General features: G+C 40.9%; 1 protein-coding gene across 1 annotated transcript in view; it reads left to right on the top strand.

Moving 5' to 3' along the window:
- The window catches only part of SHB (SH2 domain containing adaptor protein B), a 342,168-nt gene that overhangs the window by 229,666 nt on the left and 95,345 nt on the right, over positions 1–17,157 (top strand). The window contains exon 3 of the mRNA XM_089674562.1: positions 1,331–1,543. Within this exon, the coding sequence (XP_089530688.1) occupies positions 1,331–1,543 (213 nt within the window). The remainder of the gene's footprint in view (positions 1–1,330; positions 1,544–17,157) is intronic.

Below are 17,157 nucleotides of genomic sequence, written 5' to 3'. Positions count from 1 at the left end.
CACACTTGGCACCCGGCTGTCAAGCCCAGCGCCCACCCTACAGAAGCCGGGAAGACAGCGCGCTGGATAGAGGAACAAGTAAGGTCAAAGAACAACTCTGCAGAAGTAAGAGCGGATACCTGTCAAATTCAGGTACCCGCTCCCCACCTCCCCAAAGGTCAGCAGTCATCTCCATAAGGTCCCGCTGCAGAGCTGAGGGGCCAGCCCGGTATTCTGACACGGCGGCAGTGGAAATACCGGACCGGCCACTCCATATTCGCTCCATAAGACGCACTAACATTTTCCCCCCTTTTTTTGGGGGAAAAAAGTGCGTCTTATGGAGCGTAAAATACGGTATATAGCGCCAACAGTTTGCTCAGCGCTTTACAATATAACGGGAGACAATACAGCAACAATACAGTTCAATACAAGAGGGTTAGGAGGGCCCTGCTCCTTGGAGCTTACAATCTAAGAGGGAGGGACTGGTGGTACAAAAGGTAATAACTGTGGGTGATGGACTTGTAGGAGGAATAGAAGATTCTGTTACTAGCTGAAGGCAGGATAGGCTTCCCTGAAGAGGTAGGTCTATCCTGCCTTCAGCTAATAATGGAATCTTCTATTAAGCTACAGCAGGCCGCTGAGACTTTGGACATGATTTACTAAAGCTAGAGAGTGCAAAATCTGGTGCAATTGTTAATGGTAGCCAGTCAGCCTCTAACTTCAACTTGTTTAATTAAGCTTTGACCAAAAAAAGCTGGAAGCTAATTGGTTTCTTTGCAGAGATGCACCAGATTTTGCACGTTTTAGTTTTAGTAAAGTAACCCCAGTGTGTCCAAGAAGGCTGTCCCCAGAGAAAAACAGGAGCTACTGTTTCTGATGTATTCATTACTGGATTCATTTGGCTTCTGTACTTTCAGTTACTGATCAGGCGCAATCATGCAGCCAGAAAAGTCAGAACTCCTGTAATGCAGATTGATTCCAGTTCAGTGACTCAGAGGTTGATTTATTAAAACTGGAGAGTGTAAAATCTAGTGCAGCTCTGTATAGAAATCAATCAGCTTTCATTTTCTTTTGTCAAAGCTTAATTGAACAAGCCGAAGTTAGAAGCTGATTGGCTACCATGCACAGCTGCACCAGATCTTGCACTCTCCATTTTTTGTAAATCCATTGTATTGGCATGGCATCCTTTAAAAGTAGAGACAGCCCCTGTATTTCTGCAGGAGATTTATTGATAGAAATTAATTAAATATGTATTTTTTTATGCATACTGGTCAGGTTTAAAATTTACTAAAAAGAAAATTGTTATGATCGTTTATAATTTTTTTTTTAACTTGTTTTTTTCTTTATTTAGATATTCAAAAACAGGAGAGTCAGAAGCTGCCCCAGAAAAACATCCAGCTTTATGACACGCCGTATGAGCCAGAGTGCAATGGAGTAGAGTCAGATTCTGAAAGCCTTGTTGGTCTGAGAGTGCGAGAGAGCAAATTACCACAGGATGATGACCGGCCTGCTGATGAGTACGACCAGCCATGGGAATGGAACAAAGCTTTACCAGCTTTGGCAGGTATTTGAATTTTTAACATTAAAACCATAATTAAATGGAACTACCATAGTGTTCTATTAAAGGACAACTGTGCTTTTAAATTACAACTCTTTAACCCACCCCTAATTGTTTGCCTCACTCTAAAGCTGGCCATACACTAATAGATTCCTATCGTTCAGCCTGCAGGCTGAATAAAAGAAATCTAACAAATTCTTAACAGCATGGATGGATAAATGAACATCCTCTGCTGGGCTATTTTATTTTAGCTTTTGACAGCTAATCACCAACTGTTAGAGTACCCAAACAGTAGATTCAGTACACCCCCCCACTGTTAGAATTTAGGACAATTCCTCAAAATCAGCCGAAATTCCTCAGAATTGGCTTGACCTTGTCCCTCAAGCCCCCGACCACGGGTTGCAGGAAAGAAAATTTCTCAGTTCACCCATCAACACAGTCAGTGTTAATGGAGTCATCACTCCTGCAGTGCTATGGTGTCCTTCCCTGCTGACAGAACACAATGATTACTACTGACGGCTATAGCCGCCAGCAGTGATTGCATAAAAAAAATCTGACAGGCTGGTTGTACTGACGTCAGTTGAAGGATTATCTTCAGAACAACCAGCCTGCCCATAGATGGATCAAATCTCAGCCGGATCAGCGGGGACCATCTGTGACCAGTGATAAGTTAATAAGTGCAGGAGGTTTGAAGGGCTTTAGGGCTCATGTACACGAGCAGCTGCTAAACTCGAGTTTAGGGTTGTTTGGCATTTTTTTTGCCAAAGCTCCTAAACTCAACTCCATAAAAGCCCATGTGTCCATGTACACATAGGCTTTTAGCAGAGTTTAGGAGCTGCTGCGTTTAGGTTTGTTTAGGATGTAAATCTCCGTCTCCTGAGCGCAGGAGAATCGCGTTCAGGATAGGAACGTTTTGACCGCAGGAAAATGCAAAACGGGGTACCGCGGTTGCTGCGGTTTTGCATTTTCCCACGGTCGGCGGTCAGGGTAGGCTCGTGTACATGGAGCCTTACTGTAAAAGTAGAGCTGTTTTTTAAAATTTGTCACATTTCGACTTGTTTTATCCCTTTAAACATCATAGAAGTACATGACAATGCTGTTAATTTTCTATATTTGTGCATGGCTTCTAAGACCTGTTATGGACTGACAACACACAGCATTTTTGTGGAGTATTGTCAGCCCTGCCCAGTTTTCAATATCTACAATACAGACATTAAATATTCTGAAGTCTAAGATAAGAATTAGGAGGGCTAATTACTTTCCTTTGGATGATGTAGGCATTGTACAAAAGACACAGGACAGCTCTGTATTTTTTAAGTGCTCAAAAGGTATATTTGCACATATTTAACAAATAAAACCAAAAACTTTCAACTGTATATTTAACAGACCAAAAGAAAGGCAAATAGTTCATTTTTAGGGTTTGCATACATTTTGGGGCATATTTAAAAAGCCAAACATTCACTGCAGTTGAATCAACCACTGGCATTTAAAGTACGGTACATGAACCTCCAGATTCATTTTGCAGTGGATGTTTAGTGATGGTCACATTCACTGCTTTATAAATATGCACCTTTTAATCTAACAATACATTTAAAATAAGCAAGATTAAAACAAATTATTCATTTCAAGTGACTACATTTGATTTTTTTTTTGTCTGCATAAATTAGCCTCGTCGTTAAAAAAAAAAAAAAAAAAAATATTTGTAAATGGACTACTAGCTTCTAGTTTTTATTCACATGCATAGGGTACTTATTGCTACATATATTTTATTTTCTTTCACTGAAGCCTGTATTAGAGCACGGCGTACACATTTAAAAACTGACTTTTTAAACAATTTGGCTGCCATGACTGTGCGGGGGTCTTTTTAACAACTTAAACCAACAGTAACTGTAAGTCAATCCCCCATTGTCACAGCTTGTTTAGGAGAAAATATGAATACATTCCATTATTCATATTATTTTTATAGCCATAAGTATCTTGAGATTCCATCCCCTTCAGCAGCTCAGGCAATGGGCTTTGCAGGGTATTTCATTAGTGCTGTTTTTAAAGCTTTTGATGCAAAACTTGACAAAAAATAAGTGGGCTTATATGCATATACAATTTCCTTTATTTCCATTCATCATGATGTTATTTTTTACATATCATTTTCACATTGGTAAATTTTATGCATACTTGAATTTTGATTCCATCTCTTCAATGGATAAACTAGAACAAGGCACATATATAAAGCATATTGTAAAGCAACTTGCAAAAAAACAAAGATTTTCACCTTTTTGGCAACAAATGGTGAAAATGAGTGCAGAAATTTTGCATAGCCGCTAATAAATTTATGAAACCATTGGAATTATTGTTTCATGGAGTTGTGAAATACTAGTGAACCTTCCCAGACATGTCACACTGTTTTAATTTCTTAAATTGTGGCTTTTTGATGAGGCCTTTGGGTCTGATTTTATCCATGGTGTCTACGTGTCACACGGTGACACATACCCAACCACACAAGAGTGTTATACTATGTTTAATTAGTCTAGCAGACCACCCAGGATCCAGTCCATGCAGGCCTCACACTTCAGCTCGCTCAGCATCTGTTTCTCTAATCATGCCTAGTTTTGCAGAAAAAAATGACACTTACAACCCTGTCATCTGCATGATTAGGTGATTTCTGAGACAGATGTCCCCCTTGCTGACAAGGACATCATCAATTGATTATTGTCAGCTTCGATTGCTTTAATGAAACATAAGTCTTTCATTTGCAGAGTTCTTACTGTATATTCATTATACACTTAAAGTGCCATTAAACCCACATTTTTTTAGCATGTTTTTCTTTAACTTTATATTCTGTACCTTTTAGCTGAAGCTGTAAATTATACGAATTGTATAAATTAGCAAATACCTGGTTGATCCGACCCTTTTGTTTCAGTTTCTTATTTCCCGTGGCAGTGCAGTAGCAAACAATCCTATTTATTTTTATTTTTTACAGGTACTTACAGTTGTGCTCAAAAGTTTGCATACCCTGGCAGAAATTGTGAACTTTTGGCATTGATATTGAAAATATTATTATTATTATTATTACTACGAGTTTATATAGCGCCAAAGGGTTTGCTCAGCGCTGTACAATAGGGGGGACAATACATGGCACAGTACAACAACAACAAACAACGTACGAGGGGTAAGAGGGCCCTACTCTTACGAGCTTACAATCTAGGAGGGAGGGGGTAAAGGTACAGTAGGAAGTGGCTGAGGGGGATGAAGTGGTGGGAGGAATGAGGGAGGATGGCCGTTAGGTGAGGGTGGGGTAGGCTTCCCTGAAGAGATGGGTTTTGAGGGAGCGCCTGAATGTGAATAGGGAAGGCGACAGTCTGATGGATTGGGGCAGTGAGTTCCAGAGGATGGGGGAGGACCTGGAGAAGTCCTGCAGTCGTGCATGGGAGGAGGAGACCAGGGAGCAGGATAGAAGGAGGTCCTGTGAGGAGCGAAGGGTACGGGTAGGGTGGTACTTGGTGATCAGGTTGGTGAGGTAGTCAGGGGCAGTGTTGTGAACGGCTTTGTAGGTCAGGGTTAGGAGTTTAAATTTGATGCGTTGGGCAATCGGGAGCCAGTGGAGGGAGAGGCAGAGGGGGGTGATGTGACTGATCATGCCAAAAAATGTTCTTTTATTAAAGGATGATGACCATATGAAGCCATTTATTATCAAATAGTTGTTTGGCTCCTTTTTAAATCATAATAATAACAGAAATAACCCAAATGATCAAAAGTTTACATACCCTGGAATGTTTGGCCTTGGTACAGACACACAAGGTGACACACATGGGTTAAAATGCCAATTAGAGGTTAATGTCCCACATCTGTGGCTTTTTAAATTGCAGTTAGTGTCAGTGTATAAATAGTCAATGAGTTTGTTAGCTCTTAAGTGGAAGCACTGACTAGGCTAGATACTGAGCCATGGGGATCAGAAAAGAACTGTCAACAGTCCTGCGTAACAAGGTAATGGAACGTTATAAAGATGGAAAAGGACATAAAAAGATGTCCAAAGCCTTGAATATGCCAGTCATCACTTCCACTAAGGAGTAGAAAATTAAGGGACCTCTTGATACCAAGCCAAGTACAGGTAGACCAAGAAAGATTGCAGCCACAACTGCTGGAATTGTTCGGGATACATAGGTAATCACAAGAAAAATACAGGCTGCTCTGGAAAAAGATGTGGGACATCATCCTTCAATAAAAGAGCATTTTTTGTCATGATCAGTCATATTTTCAATATCAATGCCAAAATTTCACAATTTCTACCAGGGTATCCAAACTTTTGAGCACAACTGTATATAGCGGCGTCAATTCACACAGCGCTTTACATATATATTGTACATTCACATCAGTCCCTAACCCTCAAAGGGCGTACAATCTAATGCAAATCTTCTGGCTGTTGCATTGCCACCTTTTCAAGTGTATACTAAGGAAGCCATTCGCTTCCATTTTTTTTTTCTTCAAAGCTCCCCCACATTTTTTTCATCTAAAGAGGTGGTTCCAGAACTTTGATTAAGTCCTCCCCCCACATAATTACCTTGTTATCTTGCAGAGCAGCTCTAGCAGGGATGGTATCATCTGATGGCAACAATGCCAATCAGTGCTGTTTGGACACAGAAAAACCCTTCAGACTTCTTGAGAAGAAGTGTACTAGTTGAGTCATTGGGTTATTGCTCACATCCTCCTCCAGGTTGTTGCAGTCTGGCAGGGAACAACCATGGAAAGTCATGTGAGCACAAAATAAGGGATCCACAAAGGTGTTTGGAACAAGTTTGTGCTTGGTAACAACTAACATTGATTATTATATGTTAATTTAGGATGATAGATATAAAGTAGTTAAGTGAAATATTGCTTTATATATTAAGTTTTAATAAATGTGGGTTATGTTCTTGAACTTATATGACTGGTACAAATGTAACTTTTGGTGCGTTGCTCACTGTAAAGAAATGATGTAATCCATAAAAACTGTGATAAAGGTTCCAGACAGGTCAGAGGTCAGGCTGAAGTTTTGGTAACATGGCACGTGTTCAAACCTTGTAAAGTCATGATTTAATTTATTATTGTGAAAGATGAGAGAACTAAAAAATGATCCATTTCAAAGTTAAGACTATGTGTAGAGTAATATCCAGCATTTAAGCTATTCAAAGAAGTAGAAGTCATGGGACGTGTAGTACTTTAGCAGCTTAAGCTTTCCTGTAATTTAATGTAATGCCTTTAAAAAAACCTGTTATGAATTTAAGAAGTATGAAACTCTCGGTTGTTATTCCCTGCTCATCTTTAGATGGTTTTAATAGCTGAGTATTAAAGTTTATTTTCATATTATTTTGCTCCCAAAATGTTTTCACCTTCTGAAAAGATGAGCCCCACTGTACAACTCTCCGCTTCCCAGAACGTTTGGTCAGGGCGCTAGCAATGTGCACATCATAGATCTAGGAGTGAAACCAGCACTGCAGTTACAGAGGAGTCTATCGGTCTATAGAAATGTAGTCCCTGGAGTGTGCATGTAAATGTGGCTCCAGGTAGACCCTGTAAGGCAGCGTTGCCACCCTATAGCCATTATTGTGTGAAGGATCTGTTACTAAACCCAGGACCCTGCATTCACTATATCTGGTCTCCCACAGTACACACAACATGGAAATGCAATTATTTTAGTAAATATAAACTGCTAAATACCTTTTTCTCATCAGCAGTTAGAGCAGTCTTGTGTCTTCTATCTGTGTCCAGCCCAGCACTAGCTAAAGCTTGTAGGAGGAGTTTTCTTTCTACTCTAGGTAGGGATGGAAATATCCTGATCCCTGCCTGGACAGTGCTGATTGGCCCTGTGCTGATCACATACACTCTCCCAAGGAAAAAAAAAACCTCTTTAGCAATACACACCAAACTGAGCCTACGGTTCAGTCTGGAGATAGGAGGTGGTCGTTTGAAAAAGGGGAGGGACAGAGAAGAAAGGATCAAACGGCCTTTTTACACAATGCAGAGGATTAACCCCTTAGATTCCACAGTGAGTATAACAAACATGCTTTACTGCAAATACAGACTGATTTTACTGTTGTGGGTTTAGTAACACTTTAAGGAAAGGAGGGCATTGAGGAAAAAAAACAAAACGGCAAATGATTAAGTAAGTGAATGGTACTTCAATATATTAATTATTAGTAGATATGTTTTAATAATACTTTAACCCTACAAAACTTTCTGGACTGTTAAAGGGCTGTAAAACTTTCTGAAATGTTTTTGGCCAAATTTGATTGCAGTCATCATCGTTACCATCAGTAAGCATTTGAATGATTGCTTTTGGAGGCACAGTAGGTTAAAAAGTTTGAAAACCTTGTCCTGACACTATTGTTGCCTAGAGATGAGCTTGAACATCCTCCAAACTCTTCTTTTTTCTTTTTTTTTTTTTTTTTTTAATTAATGAGCTGCAATGCAGGCATGACACAGCCCAAAATGCAGTGGAGTAAGAAAAGAGCGCAAGTTTGATGTTCAGCTGGAGGTTAGTTTGGGGTGTGCCCAAGCTCCTCTCTTTTATTGTCTCACATGTAATGCTGACGTGTGTGTGCTATGAATGCATTTTCAGGGAACCTCCAGCCAGTACATAAGCCTCTGGGCAGTTTGCACAGATCTATACAATTTCAAGTGCTTGCATGACTGTGGCCATCCTAAGGTACAGGGGTTTGACAAAAATATGGAAACACCAGGTAAAAGAACGAAATTGTTACCGAATGTGATGAAGCACCACCTTTTGCACCCTAGACAGCCTGAATTCTCCTGGGAATTGACAAATAGAAGTCATGGATGGTGGATAATGGCATCTGATACCACACATCATGCAAAAATCATTCCAGTTCTCGCAGAGATGCCAGAGGAAGAAAATGAGCATGAACCTTGTCGAATTTGACCATAGTGGTTCTATGATATTGAGGTCTGGCGACTCCCATCTGCATGCTCGTCAAACCATGATTTGACAACACCAGCTGTGTGAATCCGAGCATTATCGTTTTGGTAAATGGGCTATCTTCGGGAAACAATGTCTGCAACATAGTCAGCCAAAATTTGTACATAGTCAATGGCATTGCCTCTACCTTTCAAGGTGAAGATGAGGCCTGCAGATTACCAAGATATGACTGCCCAAGCTATGATTGCGTTGCCACCATGCTTGACTGTTGGCACACTACAGTCCTGGTCGTAAGCTTGGGAAGTTGTTTGTCACATGTAAACACATCCGGTGGTTGGGAACTGTATGCAGCTCCATTCATCAGACCATATTATAGTTTTCCATTTGCTCGATAGTTCACGATTTATGGGTGTTGCACCACTCTCTCCTCTTCTGAGCATTAATATCGGTCACTAGTGATTGTTTTACTTATGGAAGACTGAGATTGAGCTCTGCAGTAACTTTTGCACCAGTTGTGCTCTTATTCCAGGTCATAGTCTTGCGCAATGTCCTTATGTCTCTTTCGGTCAGTTGACCTTCAATCATAGAGGCACCAACACTTTGCCCCCTTTGAAACTCAGTAAGCTCTAACGTTACTCCGTGTTACAAGCAGCACACAGTGAATGATGAAAGTGAGGCTTCCCACCTGTTAGCTAGGTGTCTCATCACACAGCGGTAGCAAAGGAATGTTACATCACTCCTGCTTTCAGTGTGAAACATGTTGTCACTTTCACACCTGCAAATTATCTAGTGTTTCCATATTTTTGTCTAACCCTTGAATATGTAAACCTTCACCTTTCAAAACAACCCATTCAGTTTATAATAGAAATGAAATGCAATTTGTGCATAGATATAAAAAATATTATAAAAACTTATATTTCCTTTTTATAAGTGAGAACATTCCCTCTGTTCTCAGCTGCATAACAGCTCAGGGAGGATTAACAGCAGGACAAAGATATTCCCAGTGAATGGCTGTGCAGGGGGCGTGTCAGGACAAGTCTGATTATTTGGAGGAGAAGAGGCATAGCTAGAGAACTGACCACAGTGTGTTCTCCTGCCTAGTGTGGTCAGTTTTTAATAGGAAATCGGAGTGACTGGCAGGAGCACCAGGAATTTTACACAAAGAAAGCAATACAAAGAGAATAGGAAACTTTTTATACAAGTACATTGTACAGCAGGGACATATCAGGAATATGAAATGTTGGGTGTACTTTTTAAACTGTAAACTTCGTACACGTCTAAATACTGTTTGTATGCTGCTTTGTTGAGAAACACAGTAAATGCCTTTTTTGGAATGGAGAGCAGAGATCTTTACAAACTATTGTACTTGTATGTAAAATGGAATCAAGTAGAAAATGTGAGACCAAAGTGGAATAATAAAATATACCAAACTAGGAAGACTCTGTACCAAGAAGACTCCCACTTTCGGCTCAGTTCACCCCGGCGAAGTGAGCTGGAAGTTCGTCCCCCTCCTCCAGCATTCTCCTGGGAGCTTTCACAGGTCCCAGAAGACTGCTAGACCAATTAGGATGTGGTACTTTACTCGCGCATGCGTAGTGGGCACCAGACTGTGAAGCCACAAGCTGTCACAGTAAAGATGATGGTGCCATGGAGGGGAGAAGGGATGGCACAAGTGAGAACATCGCTGGACTCTGGGGCAGGTAAGTGTGTGTTTTTATTAAAAGCCAGCAGATACAGTTTTTGTAGCTGCTGACTTTTAATAAACACAAAAACGGCTGGAACTCCGCTTTAAGCTGATGCAATGTGAATAGTAGGTTTTGGAAGCAGTCCACATTATTGAATAGATGTCTTTGTTGTGGAATATACACAGTGGTTTTTGGTTGTGTCCATCGACCATGTATTTTAAGATTTTATTTTTATTGTTGCATAATGTCTGCAGCTGAGACTCCGTTACAGGCTACTTTCTTGCCTGAGGCTGTAGGAAACAAAGTGACACACAAAAGCTTTTATATGATGATTATATAATAAAAGGCCTGGGGCGGGTTAGTATGTAAAACACCTGCTTTCTTGGGATATTGGAGGGGAAGGGTTGTTACAGGCAGGTTTAATACAAGTGCTTTGCCACTTTGCAACATGAATGTTATACTACATTACACTGTGCACAGTACTGGAGACCTTGTAATCTTTGTCATTTCAGTGTGATTATTGTAGAGCTGGACAATTTGATCTCACACCTGTTTTGTGTGGCTGTCAATCTCATTATAATTAGGAAGAAGGATTTGTCTAATAAGGTAGGCTTCTCTGCTGAAGTTCCCAGCTTACCACCTAGCACAGTAATTTCCTCGACTTAAGCTGAAGTTGAGTTTTTTGGGGGGTTTTTTTATTTCTTTTTTGGAATACAAAACCATACCCATTATTTACAGTATGTGTAATGGTGTATCCCTTTATCTGCATATGGCTGCTTCTGCTAAAAATCTTCCCTGCAGTGTTTCGCTCACAGCCACTGCTACTGAGAAAAGTTGCACCACCCGCCTGCCCCCTCCGCCATTCACAGAACTCATCCCATGATGCATTGAGTTATGTGAATGAGCAATGGAGCTGTGAATGGCAAGTTCTGCCAGTTTATAAACGGAGATTAGGACAGAGCATTTCGGCAACATCAACAGGTATTTTATGTATTTCATGAAAATGTTCTTCATGTGAAAAAGAAAACTGTAATGTAGGCACCAAATCTGAAGACTATTGAATTTCAATATATTGCATCTTTGTTCTTGGGCTTCGTTATCTTTAGAACTGAAAATTAAGCATTTTCCCTTGCAGTGGGGCTGTGTCTACACCAGATGATATTGCCCCTTCAATGTCGGTGTTCCCTCCACTCCTCTGCAACTGCCAGTCTCTGATGCAGAGGAGACGTGGATCACGTGACTGGACCAGATTAAAAATAGGTATTCACACTGCTCTTTTTTATACAGGCTATTATCACGTACCTAGTGATGGAGGCCAATGGAGAGAGGGCTTCCCTTGCTGCCAAGTTCTGGACTCCCCTGAGAGTGGGACAGCGGGAGTCAGGCCCAAAGTTGCACAGGTCACCTGTAGGAGTGCTGTTTGGTGGCCCACTCAGAAGCACAGCTGGTGCACGGAGATAGGTCTGCAGACAGGAGGAGCCTATGCGTGGTATGCAAGCCCTTCTGGGATTTAGATGTTTACTGGGTAGTCGGTTCAAGCCAAGGTCAGGTACCAGATGGGAATCAGAGCAGATGTAGTCAGATGGGATAGCCGAGGTCATACACAGAGGAGCAAGAGAGAGTATCCGTAAGCCAGGCCGAGGTCAGATCAGGGGTAAGGCAGAGTAGACAGGTCCTGGAGCAAGCTGAGTCGGTAACAGAAAATCACGGGTCAAAGTCACAGGAAACAGGAACAGGGCACGGGGAGCTAGAGATTATCCAGCAACTTGAGGAAGTGATGAGCCTCCTTATAAAGGCCGTCTGGCACCAAACTGAGGCTGATGTGTCCTTCTGCGGCCATGCAGAGTACTGGCAGAAATGCCAGATCTTCCAGAACTTCTGCCGTGGACAGGACCCTGACAGCTATGCAAGATAGGTATGAGGAAGGGGAAGGCAGTACTTTTAAGAATAACTATTAGCCTTACCTTCCACTATGTCTAGGAGACATGTTACTTACCCAATCCTCTGCACTACTAGACCGGTCCCTTCAGCTTCTTCCTCATTATTCTCTGGCAGTCCAAGGTCTTCTGATGTCTTCAAGACTGATTCAAGGACCATAGCAGTCCACCATTGGAGCGTGGGGAAGCACCATGTGCTGGGAGAGCGGAGGATCGTGCAAGTAAATTTGTTTTTTTTTTGTACCCTAGACGTAAATGAGCAGTTAACCTTTGCAGTACATTTTCTGGAGTACGGCTTTAAGTAGGTGAACAAAACTCTTGCACAGCATCTACCTAATGCTGTTCAGCTGGCCAACTTTTGGTGGACCTCCCTTTGATTGTTATAGAACCTAAATAATCCATAACAAGTCATGATACCACAGTTCTCCAAAAAATCAGCAGTGACAGCAGTACTTTCCAGCATGACATCCTCTCCCATCCAAACATGAGGAGGCATTTTGAGATATACTGCCTGTGTATACAGTATGTCACTTATCCTTTATATCTGTGTCTCACACATAATCACAAACAGGCTGACCACACACAAATATATCTTACCTAACAAAAAATACACACACCATGCAATCATTTCCTTGCAAGCAGAGCTGAAAATTGGTCTGTAGTTCTCCTCCTCCTGACTTTCTCTCATGAGGGGAAGTTATCATGAAGAATTAAAATGCAGTTAATTTGAGTATTAAGTAGTGCAAGGAGGACGCTAGAATGGCTGCGGCTTGCTTCGCTGCATTTAGAGAAGGTAATTGGCTTTTAATAACCTTTCCATGTGGTTGAAAACAGATATAATTAAATCTAATCCTCTTGTACAAGCCTTCCAAAGACTTCACCATCATTCTCTTGTGGAAAGTTGAGTATTTTGTGTGTTAAACATCTTTGTTACATTGTGTTGTTTAAGATGTGTTTTAAATGGCACCATTATATGCACATTTAATAGGAACTCTTTCTGTTTCATTTAGAAAACAGCTATTTTGCAAGGAAAATATTCACTTGCCTTTCAAGCCTTTGCTTGCCATATGCTACCCACAACTGATTTAGCAGATTGAAATTTTGATGCAATATTTAAGAAATCAAACCCAAGCAACTAAACAATGAATATCTTTATTGTTAGGAGCAGAATTTAAGGTTGGTCTTGTCAAAATGTTTTTGGATAGACTGATCAGAAAATATTATTGAGAGGATAAAAATTGATTCACGGGTATAAAATGAACACAGTGCTATAACTCATAATTGGTATAAATATTAAAACAAAATGTCAAAGCTTCATGAAATATATCTAATAGTATCTTGTTATTCAGTAAGCATTATCTCTGTGTCAGTTTTCAGTCCTGTCTTATGTTCAATCTATAAAATACAGTAAGGGGTGGGTGAAACATATCATACGTGCCTCTTAGGGAGCATATCAAAAGGCTAAAAGTGTTACCTGGCACATCCCTCACAGGATAGTTTATTTTGGATGTAGTTGTTGAATAGGTTTACCTAGATCCCTGGTGTCCCATCTGCAATAAAGGCCTGAATTCTGCCCTTTGGCACTTACTGGTTGGCCCTTTACAGGCTCTATCAGGGAGTAGCGCCAGCTTTTATTTGAATAGAAGCTGTAATATCAGTACCTGTAGCATGCCCAAGTCTCTCATTGCCATATGCAGCATGTCTTCCATCTCCCAACTACACCTATGGTCAGGGACGGACTGACAACTCATGGGGCCCCGGGCAATAGGGGATCATGGGGCCCCTGTGTCCTTGCCCAAACTCAAAAAAGCCTATGAAAAAGGTACCAGGGGCATCTCATGGGGCCCCCTACTGACCCCGGGCCCTCGGGCAGTGCCCGAGTTTCCAAATGGTCAGTCCGCCCCTGCCTATAGTATGTCTACAGTCTCCAAACATCTTCTCTGAAGTCTCTGACAGTGTTCTACCATAAATACAATAATATATGTAGTCCGTTGAGTCCTCCTATCCCTCATAAGTTGACAACCAATAACCTAGATCATTATATATTTATGTGAAAGATCTGGTAACACAGACCCAAACCTTATAGATTTTGTAGGAAGCAAGTTTGGCTGAATCCTCATCACATTACTATACATCTATAATATTATAGTCACAATCCATTATGTGATCATAGATATCTGCTGCAATGATCTGCATGTGCATGGACACTTGTACTTTTGTCCCGTGTGTATAAATGTCAGCATAGTATAGTGTATGCACAGGAGGCAGAGGTAAGGCTTCATTCAGATGGGCAAATGTCTGTGGCAAAACGCCGCTTCTGGACACTGACAACGCTCTGTGCTATAGCCACATACAAACTGGCCCAACCCTGGACATACACTGGCTGCATCCAGGGTTGGTATTCTCATGTAGCCACATGGATGAGTGGAGTCAACAGTAGCTATTCTGCTCCAAACACGTCTCTTTCTCCGTACCTCCAGCTCTAATCAGATGCATGCCCGGGAGTGCATCCTCTCTCATCTGTTCTACTTGTCAAGCACTGATGTAAAAACAAGTACCGTCATGGATGTAAAACCATCTTTAATATAATATATAAAGGATTCAATATATATAGTCTCGTCTGTCCACTCCCACTCTTAACGCACTTCACCCTACAAATGACCTAATCGTGGACAATTGTCTCCATGATTAAGCCCTTTGTGGGGTGAAATCTACTCAATCTGGCTGGCAGCCACACATATTCGGCCATCTGAATGTGTCCAAATTGTCATTCCTAGATGTGTGTGTAGGTATAAGTAAGAATGTGCACAGTTTTATGCTAAGAATTACTAATCTGTTTTGCTGTAGGCATCATTTTAGGCTGGACTTTCCAATAGGCATATTTTTGTCTTATCTGTAAAGCTGAACATCATTCTTTTAATCTACATTGACTATTTTTGATCCATATTCAGTTTTTTTGTTTTTTTGTTTGTTTTTTTTTACATTTCTTCCATTACTTCCTAGTGTCCAGGCCATCCCTGGAGGCTTCAACAGGGGAGGAGGGTTTTTCTCAGCTAAGCACACCCTCCTGCCTGCATCCCTGAGATAAGGGCAGATGGATTCCAGGAAGTAAATGTTGCATGAATCATCTGCCCTTACTCAAGATGTCCAGAAATGCTGGGGAGGGAAGGGGGGTTAGTTTTCAAAGCGATTTATCAGCAAAATAAAGCATGGAGACATGGATGGATGGGTGAGTTTGCTTTGAATATTAAAAATGAATTAAAATGCATTTTTGGTTTGTATTGGTAAGATGCAGTGTAGTTCTGCTTTAAGGAATAAGGGTAAACAATGGCTTTATGAATATCAGAGCCTTTAGCAGCATTTCATTGTTTGCATTATCATTAATGTCTGCTTGCATTCTTTACAATTCAAATATTGTCAGATAGTTTTACTTGAAAGAGGATAGTACTAGATGCGTTTCCTTTTGAAGGCATCCATCTACAATAAACCCAATGTCCTCTGGTTGTCCTGTACTGAATTTTAGTTTAATTTACCTCTGTAAGGGGGAAGGGGAGTCGATTGAATTGAGAAATAGGCAATGTGAAGGTGTTATTCATTGCAATGCAAATGTATTCATGAGACTTGTTACAGTGACAAGGACAACCCTCTAATGAAGGCCATGCTGTGTAACTCTGTCAATGATTGTTACACAATTCATTGATCATTTCTGGACTTCAACATGTACATGATACCCAACGTAAACATCAGTTTGTGTTTTTCTCCATCTAAAAATAAATATGTTTGCCCATAATTACTTGGTTGGTTCAGTGTTCACAGATTGCTTTGAAGCATTTGGTAATTTATTGAGTCCAATTAAATACACCATGTTATCAAGGTCAGTTGAAGTAAAACTAAAGAACATTCTTTTTCATCCTTAAAGATTCCTAACATTTGGACTGTTTTTTTTTTATTTTAGAAAACATTTTCTTTTTCTACTCTGTTTGCACAAATGAAATTTTATATTAAAGTAGAACTTCAGATATTTCATTTTTTACATCCGTACATTGGTCAAGCTTGGACTAATGCATATACAGTGGGGCAAAAAAGTATTTAGTCAGCCGCCAATTGTGCAAGTTCTCCCACTTAAAAAGATGAGAGAGACCTGTAATTGGCATAATAGGTAGACCTCAACTATGAGAAACAAAATGAGAAAAAAAATCCAGACAATCACATTGGCTGATTTGGAAAGAATTTATTTGCAAATTATGGTGGAAAATAAGTATTTGGTCACCTACAAACAAGCAAGATTTCTGGCTCTCACAGACCTGTACCTTCTTCTTTAAGAGGCTCCTCTGTCCTGCACTCATTACCTGTATCAATGGCACCTGTTTGAACTTGTTATCAATATAAAAGACACCTGTCCACGACCTCAAACAGTCACACTCCAAACTCCACTATGGTGAAGACCAAAGAGCTGTCAAAGGACACAAGAAACAAAATTTTAGACCTGCACCAGGCTAGGAAGACTGAATCTGCAATAGGCAAGCAGCTGGGTGTGAACAAATCAACTGTGGGAACAATAATTAGAAAATGGAAGACATACAAGACCACTGATAATGTCCCTTGATCTGGGGCTCCACGCAAGATCTCACCCCGTGGGGTCAAAATGATCACAAGAACGGTGAGCAAAAATCCCAGGATCACACAGGGGGACCTAGTGAATGACCTGCAGAGAGCTGAGACCAACGTAACAAAGGCTACCATCAGTAACACACTATGCCGCCAGGGACTCAGATCCTGCAGTGCCAGTACATGTCCGGGCCCGTCTGAAGTTTGCTAGAGAGCATTTGGATGATCCAGAAGAGGATTGGGAGAATGTAATATGGTCAGATGAAACCAAAATAGAACTGTTTGGTAGAAACACAACTCGTCGTGTTTGGAGGAGAGAGAATGCTGAGTTGCATCCAAAGAACACCATACCTACTGTGAAGCATGGGGGTGGCAACATCATGCTTTGGGGCTGTTTCTCCGCAAAGGGACCAGGACGACTGATCCATGTACAGGACAGAATGAATGGGGCCATGTATCGTGAGATTTTGAGTGCAAACC

The sequence above is a fragment of the Staurois parvus genome, unplaced genomic scaffold (assembly GCF_062004578.1).
Source record: "Staurois parvus isolate SC_StPar_1 unplaced genomic scaffold, SC_StPar_1.0 ptg000012l, whole genome shotgun sequence".
NCBI classification, from domain to species: domain Eukaryota; kingdom Metazoa; phylum Chordata; class Amphibia; order Anura; family Ranidae; genus Staurois; species Staurois parvus.
This window is presented reverse-complemented; position numbering and strand designations above follow the sequence as displayed.